We start from the raw sequence: 22207 nt of genomic DNA, 5'->3' as shown, positions 1-22207 counted from the left end.
AACCCTAAAGACTCGATCTACTTAAAAAACTTATTGAAAACGATGGATTCCTACTCCTTCTAGCCTCCGGTAATATGCTAGAGGAGAGAGGGAAGGGAACCAGCGGTGATGAGAGCGGGAGCGACAGCAACAGAGCCCTAGCGGCAGATATGGCCACGAGCTTATCCAAGTGATTACTCCCACTAAATGGCCATCTAATGAATATTGGTTTGGTTGCTCACTAAGTCACTAGTATTACACTAACACACCCCGTACGCTTGCAAGGGGCCGGGTGAGATGGTGATAGATCGAAATCACCATCTCATTTCAGTATTTTATTCCTCGAAACAAATTAAACTGGTCTCGTCAAAAAGAAAATAAACAAACAGATTGCTGGTTCGGAGCTTATCCATCATCAACCTGTCATTAAGCTGATGAGTACCTTCTAAAAAAAATGTGACTACAAATTAACAAACACAAAGCGCGTGAGAGCGCCGAAGTCATGCAAATGCATATACGATGTTAGATATCTTCTTCTGTTTTCATCAGACCCCCAAAGCCAGATATTCATTCACACAAGAAACGGAACAATCAATTAATAACTGACCAACTTTTATCATATAGACACATAGCAAGCCAGCAGGAGATACGCGGGCATATCCCGTGCCAGCCAATGCTCTGCAAACGTGCCCGTTTCTGCTGCCTCCTCCGTTCCTCCTCATCATCAGGTATAAGTAGCAGAGGAACACACAAGAAAGCAACTGCAAGGAACGATCGAAACTGGTCCGGGAGCCGGGAGAGGTCCAGGCACGCACGACGCCAGCTAGCTGATCGAACACCAAGAAGGATACCGCGTGAAAGCGAGAGAGTGAGAGAGAGAGATAGATGGCCGTCGCCAAGGAGGTAGTAGTCGCCGTCGTGACCCTGCTTCTCGGGCTGACGGCGTGCACGACGACGTCGTCGTCGTCGTCGTCGGCGGCGGCGGCAGGGAGGAGTGCGCGGCGATGGAGGGAGGAGGACTGCGGTGGTGGCGTGCGAGGAGAGGTGACGTACGACCACAGGGCCCTGGTGCTGAACGGCACCAGGAGGATGCTGTTCGCCGGGGAGATGCACTATCCACGGAGCACGCCGGAGGTAATGCTGCTGCTGCTGATGCTGCTGCTGCTGCCCGCCTGCACTTTTTCTTGCATGATTTTGCTCCGTGTAGTGGTCTGATAAGCTAAGATCGATGTCACCCTGTAGTATATTGATAGTGTATATTTAGGGCGGGCGCAGGAATTTTAATTACCTGAGTCGTCAGTCGTGTTTGATTGCGCGTGTTTGTGTTAATTAGAAGAAAATGGATGCATGAGTGACGATATGAAACTTTTAGATTTGTCCGAGACTCTCGGAGCAGAGATCGACGTGGAAGTGGAGAAGTATGCACGGTCGTACGTACGATTAGTCGAGTTCGAGTAGGCGGGGGCACTAGAGACGTAGTACGAGTACGTTCTACGGAGCAAAACAGCATTTCTCTCACAAGTAGTACTCGGCAAAGCATATGAAACTCGGCAAAGTTCCGGTTCCCGAAGCGAGTCACAGATGGAGGACTGCAGCAGGTGCGTTTGCCTCCGCCCCCCACGGCGCTCGGCGCTCGGCGCGGCGTGCGTGTTCCACCGTCCCCCGGTGCTCATATGCGTGCATGGTTCGCGCGCCGGATGCACTGCATGCATGCCCACGGCGCCCTCTTGACCACTGAACCTAGTACCGCAACCATTTTCGCTAGTCCCTAGTGGGAGTTGGAATGGACTATCAACGCCTCCACGACGATCCACGCCCGGCCGGCCGTCCGGCTTTAACGAAAGGTGCCGGCCGGCCGGGAAGCGACGCCGCATGCAGCAGGGCGCAGCTGGCACAACTGCTTGTTTGCGGTTGATTAAACACCATCAGTGTCTGATATGGTCGCCGCGTACTGGAAAGCGCAAAAGCGGAAATAACCTACTAGGTGTACGTCAACGTGATTTGCCAACTGAAAGTGTTGGAGGCCGTGACCTGCGCCCCTGCACTCTTGATCTCTTCTCTGTTCTAACGTATGCTAGTTATTGTCGGGTGCTCTGTCTTGACTTGAGCGAGCATGGTATATGGATGTACATCGTTTAAGTTTATCTACCAAATCTACAAGATATTTAACAATGTTTTTCTCTTACAATAAATTAGTTAACAATACTTTCAGCCATGACACGTTCGAGTTCGAGTTCGAGTTCGAGTTCGAGTGTAGGCTGTGTAGCTAGTAGTCTCTGGCGGTAGTGGTACCATACTCGCTAGGACCGAACTGGACGTTCCGTTGGTTGATGCGCACTTGATTTGAGCATGATATGGCTGACAAATATATACAGTATATATATAGAAATGAGAACATATTCTCTCCGAGTTCTGACACCATTAAAATCGGACTTGCTCGTGAGCATGGCTACATACTGGAACGGCTTGTATTGTATTCCTGGATCGAGGCCACACAAGTGGACGCACGCATTGGCTCCGCCAACGCCGGCCGTCCTCCCTCGTGCAGGTCCAGCATCGTGGGATGCGGCTGCGCCTGCAGTAGCTCGGTGCCTCGGTGTCTCCTTCGATGTTGCAGCATCAAAGCTTCAGGCTCTGCAGCCTGGCAATCTTCAAATTCCTTGATTGCATGTGACATAATTGGCTATTGGTCAACTTATCTAGCGTGGGAACATGGAAAAATTCAGTAGTATTTCACATGCACGTTCGGAATGGAATTTTTTGAATCTATACAACTTCATGGATTCGATCTGTCTTCGCAAATTTCGGACACAGACAGAGCAGAGATATCAGCAACGAGTTTAAGAAACTGAGGCCTTGTTTAGTTCTCAAAAAATTTCAAAATTCTCCGTCACATCGAATCTTATGGCACATGCATAGAGTATTAAATGTAGACAAAACCAAATACTGATTACACAGTTTACCTGTAATTCGTGAGCTGAATCTTTTGAGTCTAGTTAGTCCATAATTGCACAATATTTGTCACAAACAAACAAAAGTGCTACAGTAGCCAAAACCAAAAAATTTCCTCAACTGAACAAGGCCTGAACTGACCTCTGAACTTCGTTTTGAACTTAGTTCTGAAAAGGATGAGTTTCCTATTAAATGGCTTCTGAATTTCATGGCGTGTACTGGCATGGCTTGAAATAAAATGGCAATAGGATATGTGCCTGTGTATTTGAGACCTGACGATAGCCTCCGAGCAGTATCTGTTCGCTTCTGTATTTTCAGCTTACATGCTTAACTAATTTGGTCAGTTCCTCAGCTCTCTAAAAAAATGTCAGTCGTTTGTGTTCTGAAGTTATGCTGTGTGTGTGAACATGTGAACAATTGGACTTTTGATCTTGTCACCTTGCTGTTAAGTCTTAACTGCTGTGATCATGTGCACTTTTGAGAAGGGTGCTGTTATAGTGCTCTAATAATTTTTTAGGCTGCAAGCGATTGATAATTAATATAGATGATTTTATAGAAATATTATATATACATTCATCTAATTAATTTGTATCAAAAAAAGTAACAAAGTGACTTACAAAGATCTTATTAATTCTTGATCATATATGGGTGTGTGCATTAAACAGTTTGCGGTGAAATAGATGGTTTACTACAAGTTTCCATTTACGCGTGTGTTGTGACGTGGTGACCTGGTCATTTGGGTCGCGTGTTTGCTGCATTCATTTGTTTGCACATGTGTACGCATATAGGTCTACGGCTACACAAAATAAAATAAGGATGAACACATCTCGATCTCTGGTCAAATAACACATCTCGATCTAGGGTGCGTGGTATCAGTGTCCACGTAACATGCAGAGAGTTTTGGGATGCCCCGATCACTGCAAATTGCTAGCTCTATCACACGGTTCATCTGAATACACAGCACGAAACCGACAGCAGGTGTAGAATGTAGATAGCATCTTGACTGCAGGCCTTGTTTAGTTCCTAGAAAATTTTGCAAAATTTTTCAGATTTCCCGTCACATCGAATCTTTAGACGCATGCATGGAGTATTAAATATAGACGAAAATAAAAACTAATTACACAGTTCGGTCAAAATTGACGAGACGAATCTTTTGAGTCTAACTAGTCCATGATTGGACAATATTTGTCAAATACAAACAAAAGCGCTAGTGTCGATTTTACAAAAAATTTTGGAACTAAACAAGGCCATCCACACTCCACCACAGCCAATGCGAGGTCTTGAAATTGCCGCTCTCGAGGCTGCACGAGCAGGGGACAAGATGCAAATATATAGTATCTGTAAGCCTATTTGCTGGTTGTAACGTGTTTAGCACTCTACTCTTGTTGGCGGATACGATGCGGTATGAGACCCCAGAGATCTATACTGCATGGGATCACTCGTGTGCCAATTGTTTGCAATGCATACCTTGACCAAAATTTGCAGCGCCGTCGACGAGGTTTGGCAAAAAAGTAGATTAGAGACCCTTAAAGCAGACAAGCATGCATGATTTCCCCAACGTCTCAGCGAGTATATATATATGCATACAAGCTTCTCCCTTTCAACTGACTTGAGCATAGACTGGAAGCTGGCCCTGAAGTATATATCCTAGTGATCATAGAAATGCCAATAAACATTGCCGCCACAGCGTTGCTCGCTGTGTTGGCAGCCTTGTTGTGCATGCCACCGGCCACGGTGGTGGCAGCGATCCGGTGGGTGGAGGAGGAAGATGGGGCGCCAAGACAGGTGTCGCTGGATGCTAGGGCCTTGGTAGTCGATGGCACCAGGAGGCTGCTGTTCGCCGGTGAGATGCACTACACCAGAAGCACCCCTGAGGTCAGTGCACGCCGTTGCCTGGTGGGAAAAAATGCCACAGAAAAAATGTAATCTCTATTATCGGCAATTTATCTTTGCATAATAAGTGATCATAGATATCAAGTTGATTATAATTCGATGCGGTTCAACGCACAACTAGTATGATCATATCAGGGAGCTGATGGACATGAACTGCTCCCAATCACCCAGAGCTACTGATGCATAGTGTACCCACCCCAACTAGTGGTCTGGCCACCGTTATATCAAGCTCAGAGCAGATCTGGAAGAGCTACGGAAATACTTTCTTGCTCATTGCAAAAGAGTGGTTTTACATTAGTTTCTGTATGCCACCAAGCTATTTAAGCCCACGTTTTGAACGGAACGCTCAGGCAGAGAAAAAAAAATATGTGTCTCCTCTAATTGGCCTCACTGACCTTACATATAATATTGTCATTTCTATAAGCACACATGCATATTTTATAAACAATTATAAATCAGAAACTGTGTGTCATACAAATGGCATGTTTTTTCTGTGGTGTACACACTCATTTGGGAACGCCTCAGTATTTTTTTTTTGGTGTGTCATTCAGAGTGACCATCAATCATGAGTTTCAGGATTATGGTAATCACAGCTGAATTGGCTTAGAGGCCAGGGTGCCAGGCATTTCAGAAAATGAGGGCATGCACACACAAAATCCTTTGGTTGAGAGTTATAGACAAGAATATGTAATGCAAACAAAGGTTTTTTGGGACAAACTTCAAATATAATAAATGAACTTAGTAACGTTTTCTGGCTTATGCACTGCATGTTTCAGTTATACCTTTTCTTCTTAAAAAGTTCTCAAAAAATTGCAGATGTGGCCAAAACTCATTGCTAAAGCAAAGGAAGGTGGCCTTGATATGATACAGACCTATGTATTCTGGAATGTTCATGAGCCTGTGCAGGGCCAGGTAGATGCTCTTCTCATTTTCATATGAACACCTGTCAAAGCACCTGAAAAATATCCTGTGAGTGAGACGCCAAGTACTAAGATGTGTAAATGGTATCATTTCACCAGTACAACTTCGAGGGAAGATATGATCTTGTCAGGTTCATCAAGGAAATTCAAGCTCAAGGCCTCTACGTAAGCCTCAGGATTGGTCCCTTCATAGAGTCCGAATGGAAATATGGGTATGAATGAAATAAATACAAATAAAGCATATATTCTCGCTGACCTAAAATATTTTAGAGAAGCATCACAAAAAATTATTTAAGGGACTAAATAACATCTAAGTAAAATAAAACTGGATATTACCTCAACAAATGCTGAATACCTTTTGTTTGGTCCATGCAGAGGATTTCCGTTTTGGCTACATGATGTCCCAAACATTACCTTCCGGAGTGACAATGAACCCTTTAAGGTAAGCAAACTTGTGATGCGGGATTTTTAAACTCACTTTTTCTTTTTTTTTTAAATGAAAGACCAGACAAATAGTAGGGTTTAATTTACCAAGATCCAAATGAAGCACTACTTTAGTACTTTCATCAATAATTTATCATGGTAAAACCTGTTTTAAGGCATCATACTAAATTACTTACATTTGATCTATGCAGCAACATATGCAAAGATTTGTTACAGATATAGTAAACATGATGAAACATGAAGGGCTTTACTACCCACAAGGAGGCCCCATTATAACTTCTCAGGTCTGTAAAACAACAAAGTTATCAATTTTTGGCGTGCACGTCATCTAACTACATAAATTACATGCAGATTGAGAACGAATACCAAATGGTTGAGCATGCATTTGGCTCAAGTGGGCAGCGTTATGTCAGTTGGGCAGCTGCAATGGCTGTAGACCGACAAACAGGTGTTCCCTGGACGATGTGCAAGCAAAATGATGCTCCAGATCCAGTTGTCGGTATTCATTCTCATACTATTCCACTTGACTTCCCCAATGCTAGCAGAAAGTTCCAACGAGTCTAATAACAACTTCATGATTAGATCAATACATGCAACGGGCTCATTTGTGGAGAAACATTTGTTGGACCAAACTCAGCTAACAAGCCTGCATTATGGACAGAAAATTGGACCTCACGGTATATGTGCTACAATATTTTCACTTGTTAATTTAACATTTTCTAATCGTGATGGAATATAACATGCTTAATGGTAGAGTGTTCATGCATCCAGCTATCTTATATACGGTAATGATACAAAATTGAGGTCTCCAGAAGATATCGCCTTTGCAGTTGTGTACTTTATAGCAAGGAAGAATGGAAGCTATGTGAGCTACTACATGGTATTAACTTCCTGAAAAATAATTGAATATTTCCTAGAAATACATCTCAGCTTCTCATTTTTTTTGTTGATTATCATAAATGACTTGTTGTTGTCTACTGATTATGATAAAGTATCATGGAGGAACAAACTTCGGGAGGTTTGCTTCTTCATATGTAACAACAAGCTACTATGATGCAGCTCCTCTTGATGAATATGGTAAATATTTGCACAAAATAGAAGCGTGCTAAACATATTTACACAATTCTTATGACAAATTATCACACTAATAAATTTAATTGAATCATATCCAGGTTTGATTTGGCAACCAACATGGGGTCATCTCAGAGAACTGCATGCTGCAGTAAAACAGTCATCAGAGCCACTACTATTTGGGACATACTCCTATCTTTCTTTAGGTCAAGAACAAGAGGTAAAATTACAGAAAGGAAAAGTTGATGCTTTATTTCAATAGACTCCACCAAGATAAGGACATAATGTATGATGTACTACAGGCACATATTTTTGAAACAGAATCACAATGTGTGGCTTTCCTAGTCAACTTTGACCGGCATCATATATCAGAAGTAGTATTTCGTAATATATCACTGGAACTGGCCCCCAAATCGATCAGCATTCTCTCGGACTGTAAGAGAGTAGTTTTTGAAACAGCTAAGGTGAGTAAACCTACATACCCTTTATGGCATATCCTTTATTTTTTCCCTCTATAGCCACAGGATAGAGGAAGATGTCTTCATTGTCCGATTTTTGCGTGTGTGTCACAGGTAACTGCTCAGCATGGATCAAGAACAGCTGAAGAAGTGCAGTCTTTCAGTGACATTAATACTTGGACGGCATTCAAGGAACCAATTCCACAAGATGTGAGTAAAGCTATGTACAGTGGAAACCGGCTCTTTGAACATCTATCAACCACTAAAGATGATACCGATTATCTATGGTACATTGTTGGGTAAGATAAAGTTTCCCAAAGATCTTTTGCTTCATCGTTTGATCTTCTTTATCACAGTTACTTGTTTCATCACTATCTTAAACACGTGATAAGGGAAAACTCTCTCAAATGCAGCTATGAATATACACCGAGTGATGATGACCAGCCTGTGCTGATTAATGTTGAGTCACGAGCACATATATTGCATGCCTTTGTCAACAATGCATATGTGGGCAAGTATCTTACTATCTTATTAAATTACTGTAGTTTTCCCAAAGTTCTTCAAGTATATTTATCTCTTTATGAAACCATACAATGTTCCAGATTACACTATTCTCTTTGTTACAATTAATGCGTTAAATTATATGTATGCTCTTGCTCTGGGAGTGTTCCCTCTTATCTAATTTGTGTTTGATACAAGTCTTTTCCATAACATTTTAGGTAGAATACATGGGAGCCATGGTGGACCTGCCAATATCATTCTCAACACGAATATTTCTCTAAAGGAAGGGCCAAACACCATATCATTGCTAAGTGCTATGGTTGGATCACCGGTATAAATCATATAACCCTACTATGTAGTGAACTATACATAGTGAACTATAAAGAATTAGCAATTAGAGAAACTAAAAGTGGGGATCAAGATGTTCTACAATGGCCAATAGGTTCTCCATATACAAAGTAAATATTGTATCAAACTTGTGATAAAACTTTGTTATCCAATCAGCTTTACATAACATATATTGTCAAAGTAAATGGCGTATCAAACTCATGAAAAAAACGTTGTTATCACATCTATTTTACATAGCATATATTGTCAGGCACAAGTACCAAAACTTTCAAAACTATATCTCATTGAATAACATGCATTCAATATACTGAGCTTTCATCTACTAACTTAAAGGATTCCGGTGCTCATATGGAAAGGAGAGTATTTGGACTTCAGAAAGTGAGCATACAACAGGGACAAGAGCCAGAAAATCTGCTAAACAACGAGCTATGGGGGTACCAAGTATGTCCAAATAAAGTTCATATTAGAAATGAAAATAGAGGCCAATATTAGATGCATGATTTTGAGTTTTCTGACTAAATGCAGGTTGGCTTATTTGGGGAAAGGAATAGCATCTACACACAAGAAGGATCAAAAAGTGTTGAATGGACAACTATCTACAATTTGGCATATAGCCCACTTACTTGGTACAAGGTATAGAGTACAGACAATGGCTCACAAATCACAATTCCTGTCTGTCCACTATTTACAGAAAGTAACCATAATCAGTATCATTTGTTCTGTGACCCAGACTACATTTTCCACACCCGCGGGAAATGACGCAGTGACACTGAACCTTACTGGTATGGGTAAGGGCGAAGTATGGGTCAACGGAGAGAGCATCGGACGATACTGGGTCTCTTTCAAGGCTCCTAGCGGCAATCCTTCACAATCTCTGTAAGTAGAGTTAGTTCCCAACTCCCGCTCTCTCGCCACTATATCCTTCCCTTCCCTACAATCTCACAAGCAAATGTTTCACTGACCCAACATTCCTAAGGTATCACATACCACGACAATTTCTAAACCCTCAAGACAATATCCTGGTCCTTTTTGAGGAAATGGGAGGCAACCCACAGCAGATAACAGTGAACACAGTGTCGGTCACAAGAGTATGTGTCAATGTGAATGAGCTCTCTGCTCCATCGCTTCAATACAAGAATAAGGAACCAGCAGTAGATCTCAGGTGTCAGGAAGGCAAACAGATCTCGGCAATTGAGTTTGCAAGCTACGGAAATCCTATAGGTGACTGCAAAAAAATTCGTTTCGGAAGCTGCCATGCAGGATCATCAGAATCTGTTGTAAAACAGGTCAGAACACAGCCAAATCATCTCTAAGCTATCCACAGCTATGCCATAATGTTCTGTCATGTTAGCTAGTTTTTATAACTTCTTTTATCTTTTTCAGGCTTGCTTGGGTAAAAGTGGGTGCTCTATTCCCATAACACCTATCAAATTCGGAGGCGATCCATGCCCTGGAATCAAAAAATCCCTTCTAGTTGTGGCGAATTGCAGATGACACAAGACAGTCATACAAGTATACATCACAACAAAGAAATTAGACAAGTATTAAAAAATAAAAAAGATAAGTTGCAAAATCAGCGAGCAGCAGAGAGGAAGGGGAGCATAAATCAAAACAAAGCAGCAATTTTTATTAGGCAGGCAGTTGATGAATTGAGCGTAGTTGGTAGACCCCATGTACCAGATGTTTTGACCTGGCATAGATACGTGTTATCTGTACATCGATTTTGCCTGAATGACGGCTCATTGTTTTATGGTTTATTGTGATTTATAAATAATACGCGATATCATTCATTTGTTGCGCCTCCCACATTCGGCTCATTGTCTTATATGATTCAGAAATACGCTATGTAATTCATTTCTAGCGCCTCCCATTCGATCTGATCGCATCCCCTCGCGCACCGTCCAACTGCCACCGGAAACCCAATCCCTTTCGCGTCACCGGAAGTGCGGCGACATCAAGGATCAACTAAGGGGAAATAACATTCACGTATAAGATTGTCAGGGAGGCAGGGACAAGAGAAGGAATCACTTACAACAGCGGTCGTCGCTGCCCAAAGCAACCACCAATCCATCCCCGCTGGAGATCCCTGGAACGGAGGCGCTCGACGATCTCCTCGGAGGGACCGAGAGAGGTGGGGTGGGGGCTAGCGCCGGCCACAGCTTCCAAGAGTGTAGCTGTAGGATCGGGGAGGCGGGCCGGGATCGGAATCGGGATCGGGGGGATCGAAACCGCGGCGGCCCGCGCGGGCGGACGCAGCGGCCCGTCTACTTGCTCGAGTCCTGTACTACATGTGATTGGTTTTGAGGACGAGTCGATCCCGTGTCCAGAGATTTTTTTTTTTTCCCCGAATGCGTCCAGAGATGTTTGATTTAGGAACACCAGGATTAGAGATCACAATAGATATGAATGAAATTTTGATGGTATTAGTATATTATTTCACGATCTTATTCTTGTGGCTATACAATTTGATGGTATTGTAGTATATTATTTCTATGAATGAAATTTTGCATCGATCTATTATTTTTATATATATGCAATATACTAGATATATGGAGATTTGTTGATTTCATATCCTTAGATCATATAAGTTGATGTCTTTTTGTTGATCTACTAGTTGTCTATCTGTGGTTGATTTTGTAAGAAGCTTACATGGGAATGGAGAATCTCCGTCAGGAATAGGGATAGGGAAGAAATGATCCCCTATGACAACTGTGGGGACGAGGAAAGGAAAATTCTCCTCTATGGAGACAAGGACGAGAACTTACGATGTGAAATTCTCTATTAACATCCTAGGAATATGCTCATTCTTAACCCCTTCTGTTAGTGGCTTGTCCCTAGTTTACTGTCCCTGACCCAAATAAAAATGAGGGATGGCTCCATCTCTTCACAATAAAATAGAAAATTGGACCATCGTAACCCAAAAAAATGGATTTATCCCATTCTATTTGTTCCCAAAACCAAACTTTAAAAGACAAACCATCAATATGTGTGTAGTGTGGCTATTCCTTCCTTTCCAATCTATCCAACTCAACCTTTGTTGTTAAAAATAAAAAAACTCAACCTTTCCTTGCTATCGTGGATATGGTGTAGAGTGGGAAACGATCTACAGTCGGCAAATTAATTTACTGATTAATGTCGAGAACTACTACTGGCTTTTAGCCTGCTACCATGTCAGGCCTTGTTTAATTCACCCAAAAACCAAAAAAAATTTAAAATTTCTCGTTACATTGAATCTTGTGGCACATGCATGGAGCATTAAATATAAATAAAAATAAAAACTAATTGTACAGTTTGTCTGTAAATTACGAGATGAATCTTTTAAGCCTAGTTATTCCATAATTGGATAATATTTGTTAAATAAAAATAAAAGTGTTACAATGTCAAAATCTAAAAGTTTTTTAATGGGCCTCAGCTTATCGCCAAATTGAGTTCCCAATAGAACCCTATATGCGTTGAGCAGCCCACTGGATGCTATATTTGCAATTTCCAGAACTTACCATCCTTTTCTGCAATTAATCATTAAAAATTATTAAAAATCTAACATAGGAGGATGAGGACAAAAATACTACCCCGAGAAAAGGACTAGTACCACCTATGGCTCAACACCATAATAAAGTGACCAAAAACTTTTTTTCCCGTTGTTCGTGATGATATCTCAGATTTTTTTTTTATTGATTTTTGCTGCATTTTTTCCTTAGAATTTGCGCCTTCTGCCGACACTCCAGCAAATAACAACAAATCCGGCCTTAATCTGGTGATTCGGAGTCAAAGATGATGTCTCCGAGCCATTCATTCTCAGAGATAGTATCTTGCATGTTACATCAGGTCATTCGCTGATGGCAAAATATCGGCATCGAGGGTGAATTTAGGAAAGTTGTGTGATGTCAAATTCCAAGCTAATAGTCTAATCCATTAAGTAGATTTTAATTCCTTCAAAATAAAGGATCCAAACACCCTTAACAGATATTAGGCATTTGTGCTTAGAACATCCGCAACTGCAGAACCACGGCACAGCAATGGCAATGCCGCTTCCCCAAAAAATTCCCTCTCCTCTCTAATCTTTGGAGCTCAATAGTGTGGATGTTATCTTAATCACCTCTCTCTCTCTCTCTCTCTCTCGCTCTCTCTCTCTCTCTCTCTCTCTAAAAATGCGAATAGCCTGCCTTATGTAAAGGAAATCATTAACCTGACACTTACTTCAATTTATTTAATTAACTGATTGTGAGCTGATGGTGCTTTGTATGATTGTGACTGCACACACCTGATTCCTCGCATCTAATATAAGCTGGGTCTCACTGACCTGAAAATCATTATCAGAATATCAGGTGACAATATTTTAACTACCCGTTGCTCTAATAATAACAATGCTATCCGTTGGGATATGGATACGTTTACATCAAGGACAAGTTGATAATAATATCAGCACATCTTTAAAGAACCACATTCTCACCTTTCACTACGTGAAAAACTTACTAAGAGAGCGCCCCCCCCACACACTGTAGGGGCGGCTAACATTTGAACCGCCCTTACAGTGTGGGCAGCCAACCAGGAAGCCAACCGCCCTTGCAATGTTCTCTATAGGAGCGGTTGGTGTTAACAGCCGCCCTTACAGGGGTGGTTGGTGTTACCAGCCGCCCTTACAGTGGAGGAGGAACTGTAGGGGCGGCTGGTCTGTAGCATAAGTAGCCAGTCTACTCTTCTTCCTCCCCGAGCCACTCACTTCCACTCGCAAAAAAAGATTTGGGAGGCCTTGGGCACCTCCCTAAAATCACTCTAGGAAGGGGAAGAGGTTTTGAACTTTAAATCCTTTGGTGGAGAGCTTGTTTAAGGTAAGAAAATGCTATTCCCACCCTCTAATCCATGTTTTATTGGTTGGTTAGTGAGCAATTTACATTTTGGTTTTCTCTCTCTTCCATGGAGCTTGAGCTTTGTATTAACCAAATTAGAGCTTATCTACGATGCTATTAGTGTAGAATAGGTAGAGACACCACCTTGCACCATCAATTAGGTGATATAGCTTGATTTTATTGGAGATTAATTGTAGTTTCATGTATGGAGAGAAAAGGCATTCTAGATCTAGGGTTTCCTTTTTTGTTTTTGTTTCATGAATTTGGAATGTGGTTGGCATGAATAGTTATTGGTAAACTAATAGTTGTTGTTAATATTAATTGTTTCTAATAATGGTAGATAATAATTGGTAATATTAATTATGTCTAATAATCGTTTCTAACACAATTATTATTAATAATGATAGCTAATAATTGTTGCTAATAATGGTAGATAATAATTGTTACTTATTAATTGTTGCTAATAATGGTAGATAATAATTGGTAATATTAATTATGTCTAATAATCGTTTCTAACACAATTATTACTAATAATGATAGCTAATAATTGTTGCTAATAATGGTAGATAATAATTGTTACTTATTAATTGTTGCTAATAATGGTAGATAATAATTGGTAATATTAATTATGTCTAATAATCGTTTCTAACACAATTATTACTAATAATGATAGCTAATAATTGTTGCTAATAATGGTAGATAATAATTGTTACTTATTAATTGTCTAGGGTCCCGAAAACGTGCGTGTAGCAGTGAAAAATTGAAATTTCAAAAATTTCGTGGTACAAACCATCTCAGATGAAAAGTTGACCATTACACCAAATGTGTATCTTGATAAGGGGAACAAACTTTGTATTCATGACTTTTGCATCTGAGACCATCTCCGGTCCGGTCAAAGTGTATTTTGTCAAAAATCCAATGTTTGACTTGGTCAAACTAGGTCAAACTAGGCAATAAAATAACTCAAATGAAAAAAATTTGAATACAACATAGTTAGACCTCATCAAGGTCTACCTTTGATACACAATACATTTTTGCATTTGGAAAAGTTATAGTAAACTCAGTTCACATGTTTGGAAAACCCAAGGCGTGGCTTGGTCAAAGCTGGTCAAACAAGGGAGTAAATGACCTCAAATGAAAAACTTCTGAATACAAGGTTGTTAGAGCTCATCAAGATACCCATTTCATACATAGGACATTTTTGCATTTGAGAAAGTGTTTGTAAACTCTAGTCACAAAGTCTTGAATCACACGTAGACTTTATGAAACTACATGTGGGACTTGTGGATTTAGAAATGCACTTTCTTAACGCTTTGTCAAATGCAAAAATGTCCTATATATAAAATGTAGATCTTGATGAGTGGAACAAACTTGCTATTCATGACTTTCAGAGTTGGGGCCGTCTAGGGTCCCGAAAACGTGCGTGTAGCAGTGAAAATTTGAAATTTCAAAATTTTTGTGGTCCAAACCATCTCAGATGAAAAGTTGACCATTACACCAAATGTGTATCTTGATAAGGGGAACAAACTTTGTATTCATGACTTTTGCATCTGAGACCATCTCCGGTCCGGTCAAAGTGTATTTTGTCAAAAATCCAATGTTTGACTTGGTCAAACTAGGTCAAACTAGGCAATAAAATAACTCAAATGAAAAAAATTTGAATACAACATAGTTAGACCTCATCAAGGTTTACCTTTGATACACAATACATTTTTGCATTTGGAAAAGTTATAGTAAACTCAGTGCACATGTTTTGAAAACCCAAGGCGTGGCTTGGTTAAAGCTGGTCAAACAAGGGAGTAAATGACCTGCAATGAAAAACTTTTGAATACAAGGTAGTTAGAGCTCATCAAGATACACATTTCATACATAGGACATTTTTGCATTTGAGAAAGTGTTTGTAAACTCTAGTCACAAAGTCTTGAATCACACATAGACTTTATGAAACTACATGTAGGACTTGTGGATTTAGAACTGCACTTTCTTAACGCTTTGTCAAATGCAAAAATATCCTATATATCAAATGTAGGTCTTGATGAGTGGAACAAACTTGCTATTCATGACTTTCGGAGTTGGGGCCGTCTAGGGTCCCGAAAACGTGCGTGTAGTAGTGAAAATTTGAAATTTCAAAATTTTCGTGGTCCAAACCATCTCAGATGACAAGTTGACCATTACACCAAATGTGTATCTTGATAAGGGGAACAAACTTTGTATTCATGACTTTTGCATCTGAGACCATCTCGGGTCCGGTCAAAGTGTATTTTGTCCAAAATCCAATGTTTAACTTGGTCAAACTAGGTCAAACTAGGCAATAAAATAACTCAAATGATTCAAATTATTCAAATTACATAAATTATTCAAATTTACATAAATTTGATTTTTATTTCTAAAAACTTGATTTTTATTTTTTAAAAAAACATGGAATAGTTCAAAATTATACACTTCATATAAATAAATCAAAATTATACACTTCAAAATTATACACATCAAAATTATACAATTCAAAATTATACACTTCATATAGACAATTGTTTAAATCTATTCTATTTAAAAAAATTAAAATTTTGAAAAAAACCACTGTAAGGGCGGTTCTAGACCTCAACCGCCCTTACACTGCTCGTGCCCTAAATAAATAGTGACCGCCGCCGCTAGGGCTATTCGGCTAAGTCCTGGGCGTGACTCTCTTCTTCTTACGCCGCCGCCAGGCTGCCAAACTCGCCCGCCGGCGCCGCCGCAGCCACAGCCGCGAGCACTCCTCCCCCCCTTCGTCTCCGCCTCCTCCACTCCCCGAGCTCTCCTTGGTCCCCGTGCCGCGCACCACTCCGCTACAGGTCACCGGTCGGTCGGAACCCTAGCCGCCGCAGCCACAGCCGCGAGCACTCCTCCCCCCCTTCGCCTCCGCCTCCTCCACTCCCCTAGCTCTCCTCCCCCCTTCGCCGGTCCCCGTGCCGCGCACCACTCCGCTATAGGTCACCGGCCGGTCGGAACCCTAGCTGCCGCCGGGAGCCAGAGATCCGCGCACGGCGGACCGCCCGCACGCGTCCACGAGCCGGGGACCTCCGTCGTCCCTCTTCTTCCACGAGCTTGGCGACCTGCTCCGTCCGCGACCTTGGCGACCTGCTCTGTCCGCGAACCCTAGATGTCGTTGGTGGGCCGGAGCTCCACGCGTGGCGACTTGGCCGCCCGTGTCTTCTTCCTGTCGCCTACAACACCACACAAACGCGCGCGACTGATCTCATCTCGTTCCGGCGCAGGTAACCCCAAGCTCTCTGATCCAGTCTCTGATCCAGTCTCATGTTTGTGCTTTAACAGTAGGATTTGTGAATGGTGTCCAGTCTCTGATCCAGTCTCATGTCTCTGATCCAGAAAATATGAGCGCTTAACTTATTTAATTGTCACCGATACAAACAAGCTAAAGATCAACCCAAATTGGATAGCAGAAATTCTTGTATCTCTATCCTGATATCTAAGAATTTGATATGTGCTAATATCATTTCTATGTCATACCACACCAGTTTTGTATATCATAGATTCAGAGTTTAGTATGTAAAGCATTCATAAATTACATATGTTTGAGAATGGTGTATAATCTATGATTTGGTTGAAAGCATCTACGGTTAATTTTAATTGCTAATAGCTATCTATTCGTTCTGTCTAATTTCTATCTGAGAGATTTGATGATCTAGATAGTGTTAGGGTTTTTATTAGTGTGTATTGTTGATAGACTGTGATTTGATGATCTGGATAGTAGTAGAGATTTGATGCATCATTAACACTGAATTTTTTTAGCTACTAGTAGTGTTTGTGTTTGCTCGAGTTTAGAACCATGAATGCAGCATGCATCATTATTGTCCAATTGTGTTGATTTGTGGTAGCTTACTGTCCAATCCTACTACAACTGCTTTTGTACTCCAACTGTACTACTACTCTGTACTAATCATACATCATGACAGTTTTATATACTGAGGCATAATTACTGTTGTTTATATACAGGCTGCTTATATGCCATTGCTCTCTACTACTATTTGTGGTGGCTTACTGGCATAATTTTGAATTGATGACATTTTTTGAACTGTGCTCCTCTATACTACTACTATACTCTCTCTCCTCTACTATTATTTTACCGATGATGAAATTGTCTAATTCAATACATTATTTTAGAATATGAGCTGATGATCCAAAACTTATGAGTAACTTGGCATCATTACTAGCCGCCTCTATAGTGCCTTCTTCTCTGTTTTGATGCCTTGATGCTCCAAGTTATTGATCAAATGATGCTAGACATGTTTCTGAGACCTTTTTTAAACCTTTCCCTCTCCTCACCTCTCCCTCCTCTCTGCTCCTTCTATCTCTCTTCTATTTCTACTCTCATCCTCTCTCCAACACTACTGCACTAGTCTACTACTAGTGCTAGCTGTTGCTCTACTCTAGTACTCTACTAGTACTACACTACTGTTGGGGCTTACTGTAATCCTACTACTACTCCTGTTGTGCCCAACTCTACTACTACCCTCTCTATGACAGTTTTATAAACTGTGCTCCTCTATACTACTACTACTCCTCTCCTCTTCTATTTTTCTTCTATCCTTTGTTTTGCCGATGATGAGATTGTCTAAGTCCATTCATTATATGGAATATGAGCTGATGATCAAGAACTTGTGAGGAACTTGGCATCGTTACCAGCGGCCCCTATATGACCTCATCTTCTCTATTACGATGCCTTTATGCTCCAAGTTCATGATCAAATGATGATTGACATGGTACTGAGGCCTTTACTACTTGTACTACTAGTTTTTTTTCCAAAATTTCTTGCTCGATGATACAAAAGGTGTAGTGAGACAACATGACAGTCAAATACCCATAGCTTCTCCTAGACCGAAAGCTTCTGTGGGAAACTCGTCTCGAATGGAGTGCCATTGGATACTAGCCTCCCCAAGAGGTTTTCGGTCTTGTAGTGCAAATGGGTTTTCTCTTAACCTATTACTGACTGTCATGTAAGTCTATGATCTATGCTCACCACAGAGCAGCGGATGGCTCTATAAAGCAGCAACCCGCTAATTTGAGGGCACATGAGTTTCTTCTTCTTCTACTACTACTACCGATTACAAATTTGTCTCCTTTGTCTGTTCTCTCTCCTATCTTCTCCTCTCTTCTGGTGCTGCTACTACTAAAGCACTGCTATTACTACTAAAGCACTGCTGCTCTCTCTTCTCCTCTCTTCAACTTACTTCTCTGTTTTGATGCCTTGATGCTCCAAGTTCTTGATCAAATGATGGTAGACATGTTTCTAAGGCCTTTTTTAAACCTTTCTCTCTCCTCACCTCTCCTTCCTCTCTGCTCCTTCTATCTCTCTTCTCTTTTCTACTCTCATCCTCTCTCCAACACTACTTCACTAGTCTACTACTAGTCCTAGCTGCTGCTCTACTCTAGTACTCTACTAGTACTACACTACTGTTGGGGCTTACTGTCATTTTAATTTGTGGCTTACTGTAATCCTACTACTATTGTTGTGCTCCAACTCTACTACTAATGCACTAGTCTACTACTAGTGCTAGCTGCTGCTCTACTCTAGTCCTAATTCTACTACTCTTCTCTCCTACTTCTATGATTTTTCTTCTCTCCTTTGTTTTGCCGATGATTAGATTGTCTAAGTCCATTCATTATATGGAATATGAGCTGATGATCAAGAACTTGTGAGGAACTTGGCATCGTTACCAAATGATGATTGACATGGTACTGAGGCCTTCTCTGTTTTGATGCCTTCTTCTTTATTTTGATGCCTTGATGCTCCAAGTTCATGATCAAATGATGGTAGACATGTTTCTGAGGCCTTTTTTAAACACTACTACTACTACTACTACTACTACTACTACTACTACTACTACTACTACTACTACTACTACTACTACTACTACTACTACTACTACTACTACTACTACTACTGCTACTACTACTGCTACTACTGCTACTACTGCTACTACTACTACTACTACTACTACTACTACTACTACTACTACTACTACTACTACTACTACTACTACTACTACTACTACTACTACTACTACTATAGCACTGCTGCTGCTACTACTACTAAAGCACTGCTGCTACTACTAAAGCACTACTGCTCTCTCTTCTCCTCTCTTCAACCTACTACTACTACTACTAAAGCACTGTTGCTCTCTCTTCTCCTCTCTTCAACCTACTACTACTACTACTACTAAAGCACTGCTGCTCTCTCTTCTCCTCTCTTCAACCTACTACTACTACTACTAAAGCACTGCTGCTACTACTACTACTAAAGCACGGCTGCTGCTGCTACTACTACTACTAATGCTGCTGCTGCTACTACTACTACTACTACTACTACTACTACTACTACTACTACTACTACTACTACTACTACTACTACTACTACTACTACTAAAGCACTGCTGCTCTCTCTTCTCCTCTCTTCAACCTACTACTACTACTACTAAAGCACTGCTGCTACTACTACTACTACTACTAAAGCACTGCTGCTGCTGCTACTACTACTAATGCTGCTGCTGCTGCTGCTGCTACTACTACTACTAAAGCACACTTTATTCCTTTCATCTGTTAGAACAAATCACGAAATGACACAGACAACAAGCAATGCAGCCCGATCCAACGAACATGAAGAGCACCCTAGCCCTAGAGAGCAAGAAATACATGATCAGTTTTCTCAGGAACAGTTTGATGAAGAAGTGGGCAATGGTGTAGCATTTATGCTTACTCAGGAGGAGTCTGGCAAGGAGCAAGGGGGAGAAGCGGGAAGAGGAGAGACTGATGAAGGATCTAGCAAGGACGATGACTCAACCTCGGGATATGAAAGTCTTGAGGATCCACACACATGTGAACCTAGACGGAAGCCAACGACAGATGAGTTGGACAAGGACTTTGACCCAAACGAGGAGGTAGGGATATAAAGGTCACTTAGTAAATCATAAATTTTGGTAACGATATGGCTGTGTTACCTCTACTAACACTTTGACCTGTTGTTTATACAGGTCCTCCTAAACCTCCAAAAAGACCACGTCGGCGTCCGACACGTTTCGCCGGACACGACGGGGCAAGGGAAAGGAGGGCAGAGGCAACAGGCATAGAGACTACCATTGTGGCCTCTGCTCCGCAACCTGAAGGCACAACCTCGGCCTTGACTACCAAAGTGAAAAGGAAAGGAGGGGTCAGAAAACCAAACCACTATCCAAATGCAAAAAATGGTTTATGTGATTGATGAGGTTGGGGAAGAAGGGCAGATCCTTAAGCCAAAGGAGTTCCAATCAAAATTTCGCAATGCAATTGGGGCCCTAGTTAGAGACAAGTTGAACCCATCAATCCGTAATTGGCACGACTATCCAGAGGACATAAAGGATGACCTATGGAAAAATCGTCTGTTGGTCAATTTTAATTTTAGGATTCCGGCAGAGAAGCTACCCCTAGTAAGACGACGTGCTATGAAGATGATGGGAGAATCCTTCCGACGTTGGAGGAATGAGCTGAACACCGAGTACATCAAAAAGGGGTTAACTCCGTACCATAAGTATGGACACATCACTCCTGCTATCTGGGCGTTGCTCGTGGCTGAGAAGACTGCACCAGAATCTTTGGCCTTAAGTGAAAAGAACAGCTTGCAGGCGAAGAAGAACATCCACCACCCTCGTCTAGGCCCCAGTGGCTACGAGGGCAAGGAAGAGATGTTTAGAAAGATGGAAGAGGAGGCCGTAGCTGCTAGGAATACAAAAGTAATGAAATTGAAGCCACGCACCAAGCATTGGGTCTTTGCAAGGAATCTTGAAGAATCAAGCAGCAGTCTGAAATTTGCCAAGCCAGAGACCGAGGAGGCAGTGTCAAGGATAATGAAATACTCCCTCCGTATCTGAATTAGAGGACGTTTAGGACATAAGTGTGATTACCAAGGAGTCATTAATTAGAGGGTATTTTTCCTTCTTTGCCCTTATTAAATAGAGCTGTGGATGAAAACTAGACGTGAAACAAACTGAGTCCAATTGGCTATTGTAGTGAGGAGTTGGTCCTAGACATCAAGGTCACGGGGTCGATCCTTGGTGCCCACAGTTTTTTCATTTTGCATGTGCATGAAAATTTTGCATAGCACTGTTGCGCGGGAGTGGGATGCCGCTGCATGGCGCCTTTTTATAAGGATTCGGAAACAATTTTTTTCAGCATTTGCATGGCGCGTCTGGGCGCGTTTTTTTGCAGCAATTTTTCCCTTGCGTGCTTGAGCATGCCTGGCTGACACTTGAGTACCTGTACACTGCTTGTGGCTATTTAACACACCTCCTTGCTTCTGCAGACAATGTCATTTCTCTTCTCCACACTCCTCTTCTCCACACATGGCCAATTCTTTTGATCTGAACATCCCATTACAAGATGAAGACAATGTCTTTGATCTGAACATTCCATTAGAAGATGAAGACAACGTCTTTGATCCGGATGCTCCCTTAGAAGAAAATAATGGTAATACGATTCTTTGTTTGATTTTGTTGTTTCCTTCAAACCCCATATTTTCTTAGCTTCTTATTTTTTGTTTGGACAGGCTTTGATTTAAACATCCCACTTGATGAATTTGGTGCCGTTGATTCCAACTATGTACAAAACCTCACTGGTATGCATGCAGTTGCTACTATTAAACGTGCTTGTTTTTGTCCTTATTTTTTTCTCTATAAATACAGCATGCTGTGGATAATTAGAGCTGGTTTTTTTCCTAGCTAATAAAAGAAATTGATGTGAAGATCATGTTCAGCATGCTCTTGCT

General features: G+C 41.3%; 1 protein-coding gene and 1 long non-coding RNA gene across 3 annotated transcripts; one reads left to right on the top strand and one right to left on the bottom strand.

Moving 5' to 3' along the window:
- LOC8058490 (beta-galactosidase 7) lies at positions 729-10316 on the top strand. The gene is made up of 19 exons (XM_021447275.1): positions 729-1113; positions 5641-5736; positions 5844-5956; positions 6120-6186; positions 6380-6472; positions 6540-6683; positions 6771-6865; positions 6960-7068; positions 7181-7265; positions 7361-7479; positions 7562-7723; positions 7832-8016; positions 8131-8228; positions 8437-8549; positions 8900-9007; positions 9092-9199; positions 9297-9442; positions 9543-9852; positions 9950-10316. The coding sequence occupies exons 1-19, from the start codon at positions 865-867 to the stop codon at positions 10058-10060; spliced, it is 2511 nt and encodes an 836-aa protein (XP_021302950.1). The 5' UTR covers positions 729-864; the 3' UTR covers positions 10061-10316.
- LOC110430163 lies at positions 4096-10907 on the bottom strand. 2 transcript variants are annotated; one of them, XR_002447467.1, is made up of 3 exons: positions 5697-7586; positions 4399-4824; positions 4096-4232 (listed from the first exon to the last, which is right to left on the bottom strand). It is a non-coding gene; the product is annotated as an uncharacterized LOC110430163 (long non-coding RNA). The 2 variants fall into 2 exon arrangements; XR_002447468.1 differs by lacking the exon at positions 4096-4232 and adding an exon at positions 10599-10907 and having other exon boundaries at positions 4385-4824; positions 5697-10531.

The sequence above is a fragment of the Sorghum bicolor genome, chromosome 9, assembly GCF_000003195.3.
Source record: "Sorghum bicolor cultivar BTx623 chromosome 9, Sorghum_bicolor_NCBIv3, whole genome shotgun sequence".
NCBI classification, from domain to species: Eukaryota; Viridiplantae; Streptophyta; class Magnoliopsida; order Poales; family Poaceae; genus Sorghum; species Sorghum bicolor.
The sequence above is the reverse complement of the archived record's forward strand: the minus strand, read 5'-3'. Positions and strand labels throughout refer to the sequence as shown.

Bases quoted from the DNA above. Each gene is read 5' to 3' on its own strand.
- LOC8058490 (XM_021447275.1), top strand. From the start codon at position 865: ATGGCCGTCGCCAAGGAGGTAGTAGTCGCCGTCGTGACCCTGCTTCTC. The intron at 6,866-6,959 runs GTATATGTGCTA...TCATGCATCCAG, and splicing joins ACAGAAAATTGGACCTCACG to CTATCTTATATACGGTAATG. The intron at 7,724-7,831 runs GTGAGTAAACCT...TGTGTGTCACAG, and splicing joins TAGTTTTTGAAACAGCTAAG to GTAACTGCTCAGCATGGATC.